This window comes from Lycorma delicatula, chromosome 4 (genome assembly GCF_047948215.1).
Source record: "Lycorma delicatula isolate Av1 chromosome 4, ASM4794821v1, whole genome shotgun sequence".
In the NCBI taxonomy this organism is placed as follows: domain Eukaryota; kingdom Metazoa; phylum Arthropoda; class Insecta; order Hemiptera; family Fulgoridae; genus Lycorma; species Lycorma delicatula.
In genome coordinates, this window is record NC_134458.1 from 56,708,687 (window position 1) to 56,723,109 (window position 14,423).

The 14,423-nt window shown below is 28.5% G+C and overlaps 1 protein-coding gene across 7 annotated transcripts in view; it reads right to left on the minus strand.

Annotated features, from left to right (window-relative positions):
* HUWE1 (HECT, UBA and WWE domain containing E3 ubiquitin protein ligase 1) overlaps nt 1-14,423 on the minus strand; it is a 299,081-nt gene that overhangs the window by 75,098 nt on the left and 209,560 nt on the right. For 6 of the 7 annotated variants that reach the window (XM_075363006.1, XM_075363009.1, XM_075363005.1 and 3 more), the window contains 5 exons: nt 10,989-11,219; nt 9,350-9,512; nt 6,315-6,492; nt 4,035-4,161; nt 2,259-2,402 (listed from right to left, as the gene is read on the minus strand). In XM_075363006.1, coding sequence (XP_075219121.1) covers nt 2,259-2,402; nt 4,035-4,161; nt 6,315-6,492; nt 9,350-9,512; nt 10,989-11,219 — 843 coding nt within the window. The remainder of the gene's footprint in view (nt 1-2,258; nt 2,403-4,034; nt 4,162-6,314; nt 6,493-9,349; nt 9,513-10,988; nt 11,220-14,423) is intronic. The other variant, XM_075363007.1, reaches the window with a different exon arrangement.

Consider the following 14,423-nt stretch of genomic DNA (forward strand, 5'->3'; position numbering starts at 1 on the left):
TCAGCTAGAATTACTACATCATCAGCAAGGTGAAAAGATAATGATCCTACGATCATTATCTTTTCACCTTGCACTGTTACTCCATATCAAAATTGTTCTTTAACTGCTAGTTCTATGTAAACATTAAAAAGTAATGGGGAAAGGAACATTCTTGTTGGACTCCCTTTTTTATTACAGCTTCTTTCTATGTTCTTCGATTATTACTGCTGCAGTTTCGTTCCTGTAAATGTTAGCAACTGTCCTTCTATTACTATACTTGAACCCAATTTTTTTAAAATGCTGAACATTTTATTCCAGTTTATATTATCAAATGCCTTTTCTAAGTCTATAAATGCTATGTATGTTGGTTTGTTTTTCTTTAATCTTCTTTCTATTACTAATCTGAGCGCTAAAATTGCTTTCCTTGCCCCTATACTTTTCCTCAAATCAAATTAGTCTCCTCTAAATTCTTCTGTAAAGAATTCTAGTTAAGATTTTTGATGCACGAGTAGTTAAGCTAATTGTTCTGTATTCTTCACATTCATCTGCTCCTGCTTTGTTTGGTATAATGACAATAACATTCTTCTTGAAGTCTGACAGAACTTCCCCTTTTTCATAAATATTACACCAGTTCAGTTTGTATAATCTATCTGTCGCTTCCTACCTGCACTGCACAGTAATTCTGCAGGTATCATCTACCCCAGGAACCTTTCTGCCATTCAAATCTTTTAATATTATATTACAATCTCAGTATTGTATTAAATAGTCGGCCAGTATAATAATGGATAAAAACTTAATCAAAATACACAATTTCTGTTACTTAACAGTTAAAAATTGTTACATTTAACATTAATCGGATGGTCGAGATAAATCACTATTTTTACTCTTTAGGTGAATGCAATTTTTTTTTTTTTAAGTGATTTATAATTCAGTGCATATGACTCAAGTTAACCACCTTGCAAATTGTTTCTTAGGACCACTGGTTTTGAAGACATGATGATAAATGAATGAGTGGTATTTCACTATACATAATTAAAACATTCTTTAATAAAAAGAAAAAATATATATTGTATTAAAAACTTTTACTTTTGGGAAATTCAAAATCTCCAATGGCAGTCTACAGGTGCTTCTATTTGAGTAAATAACATATTCTCTTATAATTTATATTTTTTAAAACATTTTTTTTTAGCAAAACCAAGAACAATGGCTTATAATTATACATTCATCAAAATTAAAGTTCTCTTGAAAATAATTAATTTTCAAAAAGAAAATATTTTTGGGAGATCCAAAAACACCTAGATACTCTAAAAATATATATATTTATTATGTGTGCAGCATATGCAAAGGTATTGATGGATGTGTTTATATTCTACATATAAAAGATGTTTTTAATTCTAAATGAACTGAAGTAAAAACTTGAGTCAATTTTTTTATTTATAAACTACAATAAGACAGATGAAACCAAACATGAATAACAATTATGATTCAAAAGCCAATTAGAGGGTCTCATGAACAACACTATCATACATATAACAACCATGAGATAGAAAATGTTTGGTTATATGATATAGACAATAGGGGGAAAAGTACAAATCCTCTTTTGGAGCAGAAAAGAAAGACACGAATACACCTCTAAGCAAGTTAGAGGAATTTGACAACTTCAAATCAAATATCCCAGTATACTTACTCAATATACCTGGCAATTAAAATTAGGACAACTAAAGGAAATTTAGTATATAATCAAACTGACTGATAAAAAATATACTACATATACCATTCTCACAACAGTATAATTCAACTGATGTACAAAAAGTAAATTTATTTCTTCTTCTTCTGATGCATTTAATAGAAAGAACAGTTAAATTGTCAGCTCAAGTATTTTACATCTTTAAATAAAACAAAAAGTTTATAAAACACCAACATTAAGTTCCAAAGCAATAAAGATAAGTAGCAAATATTTAGAGAAATCATGGCAGAAGTAACCAAAAAAACCCCAAGATTCAATATGCACATACTATCAAAAATTAGGTTATTCGTACTTTAACTCTACACAAATTTTTAATCAGTAATGCAGCAAAAAATTCACAGTATGTCAATGAATTATGTACTTTTTTTTATTACTAGTAAGAAGTTGTATCGGTTCCAGAATACCTCAAAATGAAATTAAAAATTAATATCGATGGCTAATGGTCAACATAAAAACAAAATTTTACTATTTCAACAAAATAACAGTCTGCTGATTAAAGACCACTCATTAAAAAAAGAATGACCATAAATACCTTGATTGTACAATTTCTTTTTATCAGCCTCTGTATTGGTTTTCTTTTGTTCTTCCTCATCTTGCTTCTTATGTTTTTCTTTTCTTTCTGCAAGTTCTTCATTTCTATACTTAAGGAAAACAGGTGCTGTCTCATAACCCACAACTGAAATCAATCAATTTTATTATTTAATGACACAAGTCAAATTTAAAATATTTATAAAAAAATATTCATAAAAATCCTAAGCTTTAGACTACTGACTTCAACAAAACACAAAATTATTAATATAGTATTTTGTATAAAGTTGTAATTGAAATAAAAATTAAAGAAAAATCATGGTCAGCATGCCACGAAAAAACATTTCTATTTGATTTCCATTTTCATCAAGTGATATAATGTCTACTCAAATGTAACTATACTCCTGATCATATTTTTCCTCCATTACAATAGTAGTATTTATTTAATTGAATTGGTAAAAAATAAAAAATCTGTACGTAACTGGGAAAAAAAATCTTTTCTTATCAAGAATATGTAAACATCAGTAAAACTGCTAGTTTATTATGAAAGTTCTAGGTAGTCAAACTTTTAACAAAACCAGTTGAAAGGAGAAACTTGAATCGCATTGTCCTGCAGTATGTTATGTAGAACTTGTCGTAATTTTTCTATAACATTCAGTATGGTACACATACTATTATAACAATTGTTGGTAATTGTATGATACCATACAATTTTCATTAATGCATGCGTACTTAATGAATTCCTTCACTTCACACTGAAAGCACAGTATATTAAATTTAAATTATACCTCCCAAAAAAAAAATATAGGCGAGTTCATGATGACATTTTTTGACATATAGGATCTTAACTTTCCTATTCTCTCTTAACTTTGATAAGTTATTTTTTACATCTTGTTTGACTGATAATCAGTAAAAGAAAAAATACAGCTTCATTCTAAATGGGTTTCTATATAAAACTATAGCCCTCTAATTTATTTCTGTGTAAAAAATTTTCCCAGTTGAGCTCCATTGTAAAGTAAAACTGCACTATTTACACTGTAGAACTAAATTTTTTATTCATATTTATCTCGATGCAGTTTCAGAAATATATCTACTTAGAATTTGTGAATATAAAACGTTAATAGTACATAGTGAAATGGAGATTCATTGTGTCAAATGACTAAAGTTTCAACTCTTGTAAGAGTAATGATAGCCATATGGCTAAAGACAAAAAACAAAATTTCACTCTCAAACCTACGTAACCTGTATCTGTCCTAACTTTATGGTTGTGATTTTTGTCTTGCACATCTATAAGCCAGAGTTGAGCTTCAATGTCATGTAGTGTATGTATAGTTAAGGTCAGGTCAGGACTCTGTAATCAGTTATCATTAGTGGAGTTCTACCTAATGTGGCAAGTCAGCTGAAGCCAAATAACTAAATCAGGATAGGGTCATCCATGCCTAAAGTCTGTGATGGGTCCTGGACCAAGTCTAGCCTCAACTAAATTTCTTTGATCTCATTCAGAGATCCCACTCGAAGGAAGATGAGCTGATTCTTGGTTGTGTACTGAACTGGTGGCTGGAAATGCAAATAATCAGTACTAACTTTGTTCTGCAGCCCACAGTGACAGCTAATGCTTTAATCATCTGATTTTATAGGGCCTCTTATAGCTAACTGCAGGCTAATTTTTCCAAATTTTCAATTGCAAGGGACACCTACAAGAATGCATAATTTTATTAAATTCCATAGGAATATAATACAATTAGATACATTATCACAAAATAGAAAAAAATAAACATACCAACAGCACAATCAGCTTGTGAGTCACCATCTAAGATACGAGCTTCTTCATTCCACCAGTGCATTGATGTAGGAACATTATTGAGGGTTGCAGCTAGGCTAGGCCCAAGCAAATAACCTGACTGATCCTGTAACAAACAAATAAATAAACAGACTTATATAGTAAACAAAAGGTAGCAATACGGCTATCATTTAAACTGTCAAATGGCTAGTTTAATAACACTGGAGAGTATCACTTAAAGAACAAACACTATTGCAGTAGATTCCTTATCAACAAGCCCCATTAATTTCCCAAAATAGGTGTTTGACAGGTAGCACTAAAAAGAGACAATTAATGTATCTATTTATGAATACTTAAAACAATATTAAATGTTTTTATTTCCTCCCTTAATACAAAACACACAACTTCCTTCTGAACAAACGCTCTTAAGATTCAAATTTTGCTACAGATATATTTTTCTAATGTGAAAGTTGATTTGCAATGGAGGATTCAATATTTCTAAATTACCTGTGGGTTTTTATATCACCTGTCAGGCTTAACCTATATTTTTTTATATTTACTGCAATACTGTTAGTAAAAGAAGATTTCTGTTATCATGTGTTTGTGCTGTTTTGTAGCGTGCAGTTATTATGTTATATCATGAAATTAAATTAGTCTTAATTATTAAATTTCATCAAATGTTTTTCTGGAACATTTACGAAAATTATAAGCATGTAACTGTCTTATCTAATATATTTACAATTCGTGGCCATAAAGTTTTTAATGATAGAAAAATCAACAAATATTAAAAAAAAAAAGATGTAAGTAGAACAAAGGTGCTTTCTTTTTTTATATATTTTTTAAAATGTTCAACTAATCTTTCTTTCAACATTTACCAGTAGTAATTGTGTAATGTTAAAAGTGATATATTACATTTTTATAATAATTTTATCAAACATGACCTATAGGTATGATTATACAATAATAATAATAATTTATAAAAACCACTTACCAACAACTTTTTTATATGTGTTCAAGTACTTTTGGATACCAAATCCATCTTCAGGAACTCAAAAAACTTTTATATTATTCTTAAAATAAAAAAAAACTAAACTCATTCATCGTATATAAGTTGTTATATAAAATGTAAAAATGTACAACAGTGGTCATCATCTTTTAAAAAATTATGTCAACTTAGCGTCCAGTCATAATAAAAGTCACCATTTATTGCCATTTTTACATTTTACATAACATACGATAAGTTTTTATTACTTTTTTAAATATCTGCAGATTTACTATTCATAGTAATCATGTCCCTCATTAATAGGTAATCAAGAGTTTAATATACTATAAATTTTTGGCAGAGGAGAACATGTATTTGCAAGTAGCTTGGATTCTTTAATATGTATATAGAAAAGCTGGTAGAAAGAAAATTGGAAGGGACAAAGGGTGTGAAAGTCAGAGGAGAAATGGTAAAGAAATTTAATATGTGAATTGAACTGGAAATACCACTGGAATTAAGGAAAAGTTCAAAAACCATTTTGTCTAGTGTGGATGTGTATGAAGAGGAAATATAAATATCAAGAAGGAAGGAAACAACTTGAAATGTGGCTAAAATGGAAAAATGGAGTGACAGAGTATGAAATGAAGAGGTACCAAGGAGAATGAAGAAAAAAAGGAGTTGGCTGAAAGATGTTACAAAAATTGAAAACATCATGAATTGGGCACATACACTGAGAAGAGATTGCTTCAGAGAAAAATTACATAAGGAAAAATATGAAGAAAAAAAAAAAAGACTAGTATGTTGTTGAACATGGATGCATGCATGCAAACAAGAGGGGGAGAAAGTTAAGTTCAGCTAAAGATCACACAAGATGCAGACGGTTGGAGACCCAACTGATAATTGACAGTTTTATTGAAAGAAAGGAATTTTTAAAACATAACTGCAATAAAGGAACCTGCCATTGTCCTTTCCCAAGCACAGAAACAGCCTTTTTTTGGGAATAGAAATTCCATTCAGTTTGATATCTGAAGGAAGTAGTATTTTTTTTTTTTAAATTAGTTAATATAATTTTGTTTTCAAGTGCTCATAAAATATTTGTTACAGCAGTATGAAATTAGTTACATATAAGCAAAAATTCATCAGTAAATAGAAATATTTCAAATAGAATTTTCTAAAATTAAATTATGAACATCGAGTTGTCACATGAAACTTAAAACCCAGATTAATTGTTGAATAATCATATAAATTCATTTATAAAAATATCACAACCATAACAAATTATATGCAAAAAAACTCACCACAAAATTAATTTGTTCTTCTTCAGAATTAGTGAAAATTCCTAATCCGTTATCCATTACGACAACGCGTGTGTTACTTCCAAACGCAGAAGAGATAACTTCACTGTTACTAGAAGAGTTATTACCATTATTGCTTCCTGCTCCAATGAATGGTGCAGGATCATTCTGACCCATTACCCTACAAAATCAATACAAATAAAAGATTAGCAGCTATATTAATAATATTAATACTCATTCTCAAGCATGCATACCACAGGTTTAACTAATGCATGCAGAATATGCAAATAATATAAACATACAGCAAAATGTTTTTCTTATAAATACAATTTATAACAGAGAGTAGACTATAATTGAGAGTACATTACCATTGAAAAACTAGTACTTTAAATAAAAATTATAAATCTGTAAATTTGCTTTTGTGTAAAAATTTATTGATATTTTTTAAATTTTATTTCAATATAATTTTTAGTTGAATTGTAAATCATAAAAATTATGTGAAAATTAATTGCAGCATAACAGTACATGAAACATGATTTACAGGCACTGTTTTTTATTTTTTAAGTTGATAACCACTACTTTATTTTAAGTCACCGTACCACCCCAATCTAAAGAAATATGCTTGAAAAAAGTTTTTCAGAATTATTTTATATTAATTTTCTTTAATTATCAGTTTTATTATCTACAAAATAATGAATATTAGATATTTAATTATTAGAAAATATTAAAAATCTTCTTTACACACATTATATATACAAATTCTCTACAGAAAAATTTATTTATATTTTTTTTCACAACCATTTTCTTACAAATGCATATTTTTAAAAATATTCTCATAATGATGGCAGCTTGAAGTCTGCGTGGTAGCTGAAATGAAACCAAACCTTGTTATAAAAACATGTGATATTGCTTATAGAAATCAAATGAAAATCTAAAAAAAAAGTTAATGTAATCTCAAAGAAATTTAATCTAAGTAACCGGTATATTTTTTATTTTACGAGACTAGTATAGTAGTACAGTATCAACCATAATCAACTTAATATTAGGTTTATGCATCGCCATATTACATATTTTTCTGAAATGTTGCTTAAATGGTACTATAACAGATTAAAAATATCACAGGATTAAATCACACTTAATTAGAAATTTACAAATATTAAAATTTTTCACAAACTATGGGTATAATAATGTTGCAGGAGCTACTAAGTAGTGAAAATAATTCAAATGACAAAAGCAATTTTGAAATTTTTATTTTCATGTTCTCTCTTCTAGAAGCTTAGAAAAATGTAAAGAACTGATAACATTAGGTTCTGCTATTAAGAAAGCAAAGACACCTGATTTTTACATTTTACACTTATACTATTTCCCTAATTTTAACAATATTTTTTCTTCATTCCGATAAAAAATGTTTCAACAGTTTTTACTGTGTTGAAACAATACTACTTTAAATGTTCAATTTTAAACAAAAATTTTCTTAATAAAAATGTTAAAATTTATATAAAAAATTTTCCTCACGAAAGGTATACTGTTCACAAACATAATACATAATTCAGTTTTTTTTTCTTAGTGGTATTAACACTGAATTTCTATTATAATTTTTTTGAACAATATATAATGTTAAGCAACATTATATTATTGTTTATTAAATAAACAATACTCTTCTTTCTTAATCAAAGGTCTGAAAAAGTCATAAACAAAGAAAAAGGGCAGACAGCACAATCAGAAATAAACAGAAAGAGTACTAACTAAATACAATAATGCTTCAAAAAAAGATTCAAATTTTAAGCTCATTTTATAGATCTGATGTACTGCCACAAAAGAAATAATCTTCCATAAGTAACATAAAATTTAGAAAAACATTAATTTCTATATTTAAGCATAAAAGCAGTATACCTTTTTAAGCATAATATTTAAGCATCAATTTTGTCGAGTTAATAAAACAATGATATAAGTGATGTCTAAATTCAGTGCTGATTTTAAGTTTTCAGAATTTCCAGCTAATGCTGATAGATGGGTACACAGATATTACATTAAAGGTTGTCTTCTGTACCAGTCACACTATTTCGAATTTACTAGATAAATTACAAGAATTCATTCATTAATTATTACAACATAACCGAACCCAATGTTAATTATAAACATGATTAGTCGAGCACAAACAACAGAAGTAAATAATTCGTATTTTGTAAAAGAAACATAACTACAGCAGAACTTCATGATTTTAAAAAATTAACAGAACTATGTGTGTTACTGTGATTGAGTTTTATCAGTAATGTAGTCGTGCTTTCTTAATTTAAGAAAACACAAGTGTCAATGGCTGTCAACAATTAAAAAATCAGTAGTACTGTTTTAAGAAAGTCTTCATTTTACAAGCTATTTAGTTAAAGGAAATTAAGAAATGTAAAACGCAAACTAAAATACTTTAAATTTGATATTTCATGAATCAATCACATGTTTAAAAAATTAAAAAGTTTAAAAAAGAAATTTATAGACACTACCCTCCACAGCAAACATTTTTGACCGATACAAAAAAAACCACTGTATAGAAATTATACACATAAATCAAACTATAAATGAAACGAAAACTTATAAACCATTAGTTTATTTCCTACTTGTCACAAATATGCCAGTTCTATAGAAATATAATTGATATTATTTTCCTTAATAAAACTAATATAACAATCATAAGTTGATACCAGTTTAAAAAAAGTTATCACCCCTTGCCACACGAATGTAATTGAATAAACAATTATTACTAAGCATACTGTTAAAAACTATACAAGTTAATAAAAAATAATACAGAAAGTTTATTTTTATATAATATTAAATGTTATAAAACAAGTTTATAAAGCAAGAAAAATACATAAATAATTGAATAGGTTAAAAAAAAAAAAACAACAGTCAATAGCTATTCTGTTAACTTTATATCAGTCACCGCCAGTTACTTGACTAATCAGTCCGACAAATTCTTCTTTTGTCAATACATGACATTTCAAAACTGCCGGACTTTTCTTAAATCGCGTATGTCAACAGAATACCTTTGTAAGAAGAGAGGAGTGGCAGAACTGCGATTCATCTGTACATACTGGTAACGGCGGGTGCGATTCATCAATCTCTGGGTGCGTGATGATGAAAGTCCACCTTGATCAATGTTCTGACGTGTCATGAGAAGAGGATGAAGAGATGGGATCTGGTTTAATGCTGCAAAAAAAATAACCATAACAAAAGCATTCAAAACAAAATTAAAAATATAACAATACAATAATAGGGAATGTATACTCAAGTTTTATATACAGTAAGAAGCATCCACCGATTGGTAAGGAAAAAACATTATTTATATATAATAATGAAATAACACAGACCCATAGCATAATATGGGTCAGAAAAGAACAGATTACCAGAGAAATGCTGTTATCATGTAAGGATGCCTATTAAAATGCATTTGTAATAAAAACAATTAAGATTTTAGTAACTTAACAATAGCTAGAATCAAAGTTAATGGATGTTTAATATATTACACTATGATAACGACTTGAAAAAAATGTAGTTATATCAACTTCAAACCAATTTATATCTTCTTTCTGACTTCATACAAAGTTATAAAAAATCCAGTTTCCAAGGCTTTAATATGTAAAATAAAGAAAAAATTATAAGTGCATAAACATTAAAGGAAGGCTCTGTTTACACTTATCAACTGTGTACAAACACAGATTCATATAACATTTTATTTTAAAGATATTACCATAATACACATATAAGTCCATTGCAGATTCAAAACACAACCTAAGCATCACATTTCAGTAAATGCTGACACAATATATAAAAGCCAAATCTACCTACTCAAAAGTAAACCCTATATTTTTTACATAAAAAAGAAATACAATGAGCGAGTGTTCAATTCAAAAGAGCTACAGTTGACTAAAAAAAAAAAAAATGTTGTCACTGGAATAAAAATGTTTAACAAACTGTGTATAAAACTTTGAATGTCATGTAAACATGTTAAGTGTAAACATCAACACAAAACTGTTTGCTGCCAAAATATTAAAAAAAAAAAAAAAAAAATTAACTTTCATCCAAAAGGAAGAGAGAAAGCACTTTAATTTTTTTAAACTGATTTCTAAAAAAGCAAGCATTAGAAAATTTAAAAAGCTGTCTATTTCTAAAAATTTAAAACTTTTACTGGAAATAAACTGAGAAGTTACATGTTATTAACTTTGCATTATGATCGATAAATTTGTTATTTATTGTTAGTGTACATTCAACACAATTAAAAAATTAAATCCTGCAATTCTCAATGTATAATCAATATAGACATACAATTTTATGTTTGATAGGCCAGTTTGTATTATTCCCTTGAACCTAACTAAAAAAGTATTTGATCAGGAGAAAGAAGTGAGGAACTAGTATTCATAGCATTAAAATTTAATCGCATAGCTGGTCTCAATCCATTCACTTTTGGTACAGAAAGGCAAGCATCTAACTTCTGTGCTATTCTGACCAATCAGCCTTGTTATCTTAAGGTTTATATGTTACTAAACAGTTATGAGAATTATAACTATTTTTTTTTTATTCTCTGCTACTCATTCTTCCATTAAGACACTTTAATGACTTCTGAAATAGCAGGTACTCTTAGTAAACTACATTAACTACAAATAATGAATGTAAAAGATTTCTTACATGAGTTATCATTTCCATTAGATGCTTCTTCAAACAAACTGAATGGAAGTGAGAAAGACGAACTGATCCAAGGCATAAGAGGCGTGGAATGGCTGAGGGGTTCGGAGTATTCAATCATAAGGAAATCATCAGATTCATGATCTATTCCTGGTATACCTAACAATCCTTGTTCTGCCTCAAACATTTCCAACACCTCTTCTGCGTAATGATCAGCTATTTCATTCTCATCTCCTGTAACAAAAAAAAGAAGAGAAAATCACTAAATAATATCAATATTATATTATTTTTGAATCAGTAACAGTGAAGAGGTTTCCACTGCATACATAACATAAATGTTTACATATTGAATGCGACAGGATTTAAGTCGGTTTCAATAAGATAAACAAAAATTGTCATTATTTTGAATACCACTAATTTCCTCTAATAGTATTGTAAGAGATTCCTAACGATGATACTCACACATCAATCAGCATGATTAAATATAATACTTTAAAGGTTAAAGAAATATGAACTCACTTTCAAAATTGTGCAGCTAGTGCCATCAGATCTTTTAAGAGCTAATTATAAGTGGGAATGTTAGCCTTTAAATATTAACCAACTAACACAGCTGCACTATTATTAACAACTAATTAGTAAATATTAAGACAATTTAATAATCATGAGAGTAGTTTATTTCTAAAAATGAAAACAACTTCAAATTAAAATTACACAAAAATATACGTAAATAAATAAATTTTACAAAACAAAATGATTTTTTCAGCAAAGAATTTATACAATACAATTTTAAAAATAAGAAAAATCAATAAGAAAAATATTTTTATGAAAACAGATTAAAAGTAATACACACAGCAACAATAATAAAGAACCACAGGAAAAATAAAACTGATCTTCATTACATATATAATATTACTCAGGCTTACTTCCAATGGTATTTGTATACTCACTAATAGACATTTATCTAGTGCTCCCCACAAATTTCTTTAGCACTGTCCAGATAAGTTTGTTCTTTCTTTTTTTAGTAGGGGCAAAAGCAACATTATCTAGTGTTCTATTGAAAATGACCGGCCCAGTTTTATTTACTTTATCATTTCTCAGGGAGGTATTGATGAGTGTTGACAGAATCTCTGAACAATGTGTCATTTCAATCTCTCTTAAAAAACTATACATATAAGCTGCTGGTATAATCCAGTCAAACATGTTTTACGAATCATAATTTTAGGTATTCAATATGATAAAAAACACAAGATTTAGATACGCACACTTATCAATCCTTAAAATTCACACTGGTCATCTCTTTGTTTATAAGGTGTTCATAGTTGAACATCTATGATCCGACTGGTCTACTCCCCCTTACACGTTACAATTCATAAAAATAAATCCAGATACTGAATTTACTGAAGCCAACAAAAATTCAAAAGCCACAATCAATTTTTGTTGAGGTAATACTTTCTATTCATATCTTAGAAGTCTCTTCAGTACCATTAATAAAAATGTTTGGTACATTTATAATAAAAGCTATGAAAGTTTTCTTTATCACACCTGACATTAATCTTTTTTTATTTTAATTTAATACTTTTAATCACAATTTATACTGTTCTCACTTATTCATTTATAATATTTTCCTATTCATAACAAATCTAATCTGCTTTCAGAATGTAATGTTTGGTAAATTTATAATAAAGTTTAATTAAAATCATCAAATACCAATTTCATTTCACTTAGATTAATTTTAATGATTTATGAAAATCAATCATTAAACATTTAAAACTAACTACATTTGATTCATCATATGTTTAATTAATTTCATTTTTTTATGATGGTGATTAATCTCATGTTAATAAAATATACAATGCTCAATGATATAATTCGAATTAATCTTTTCAATTAATCATTCCAAATATTACATCATTCATAACAGAAGTTACCATTATAATTATTCTTAAAACTTATACCGTGGATCTGGACATTATTCCATTATGTTGCATTCTAGTTCACATAACAATGTAATAAAAATTTAGAAATGCATTTATACATTTACATAAGCAATGTAAAACTACAGCTGCTTTTTTTCCAAGAAAATGTAGCTCTCTGCATTTTCATATAACAAAGTTAGAGGCACCTTCCTTGGTAAAATATTTCAGAGGTAAACTAGTCTCCCGATTTCCGGGTGGGGACTACTAGGGAAGGAGTCACCAGAAAATTTAAAAATAACATTCTACGAGTTGGAGCGTGAAATGTTAGAAGTCTAAAAAAGGTTGGTAGGTTAGAAAATTTAGAGGGAAATGGGTAGGATAAATATAGATGTATTAGTAATTAGAGAGGTTCGGTGGGAAGAGGAAAACGACTTTTGGTCAGGTGATTTTAGAATAATTAACTCAGCTTCAAATAATGGACAGGCAGGAATAGATTCTGTAATGAACAAGAAGATAGAGAAGAGAGTAGAGTATTTCAAAATGCATAGCAATAGAATCATTTTAATAAGAATAAAATCAAAACCTAAACTGACAACAATTGTTAACTATATGCCTACAAGCGCCCACGACGATGATGAGGTACAGTGTGTATATGAAGAAATTGACAGAGCAATTAAACACATAAAAGGGAATGAAAATTTAATAATAGTTGGAGATTGGAATGCAAGCATTGGAAAAGTCAAGGAAGGAAATACAGAGGGTGAACACAGGCTGGGCAAAGAGTATGAAAGAGGGGACCAAATTATAGAGTTTTGCACGAAGTATAATTTAGTAATTGCCAACACCCACTTTAAAAATCATAATAGAAGAATATACACATGGAAAAAGTCAGGTGATACTGCAAGGTAGCATATAGATTATATCATGGTTAAGAAAAGATTTAGAAATCAACTCGTCGACTGCAAAGGTTACCTTGGAGCAGACATTGATAGAGACCATAATGTGGTGATAATGAAATGTAAATTGGGGTTTAAAAACCTGAAGAAAAGGTGTCAGATGAATCGGTGGAATTTAGAGAAGCTTGAGGAAAAAGTGGTAAAGAAGATTTTTCAGGAGGAAATTCCAAGAGGTTTGAGTAAAAAATATAAGGTAGACAATGTAGAAGAAGAATGGGAGAATGTTAAAAACGAAATTCTTAAATAAGCAGAAGCAAACTTAGGCAGAACAAGAAGAACTGATAGAGAACCTTGGATTTCAGACGATATACTGCAGCTGATGGATGAACATAGAAAATATAAGAATGCTAGTGATGAAGAAAGTAAAAGGAACTATCAATAATTAAGATAAACAGAAAGTGCAAACTAGCAAAAGAAAAGTGGATTAAAGAAAAGTGTTCAGAAGTGGAAAGTGAAATGAACATTGGTAAAACTGACAGAGCACACACAAAAGTTAAGGCGTAAAAGGAAGTTTGGCGTACATAAATTAAAATCTAATAATGCGTTAAACAAAGATGGTACACCGA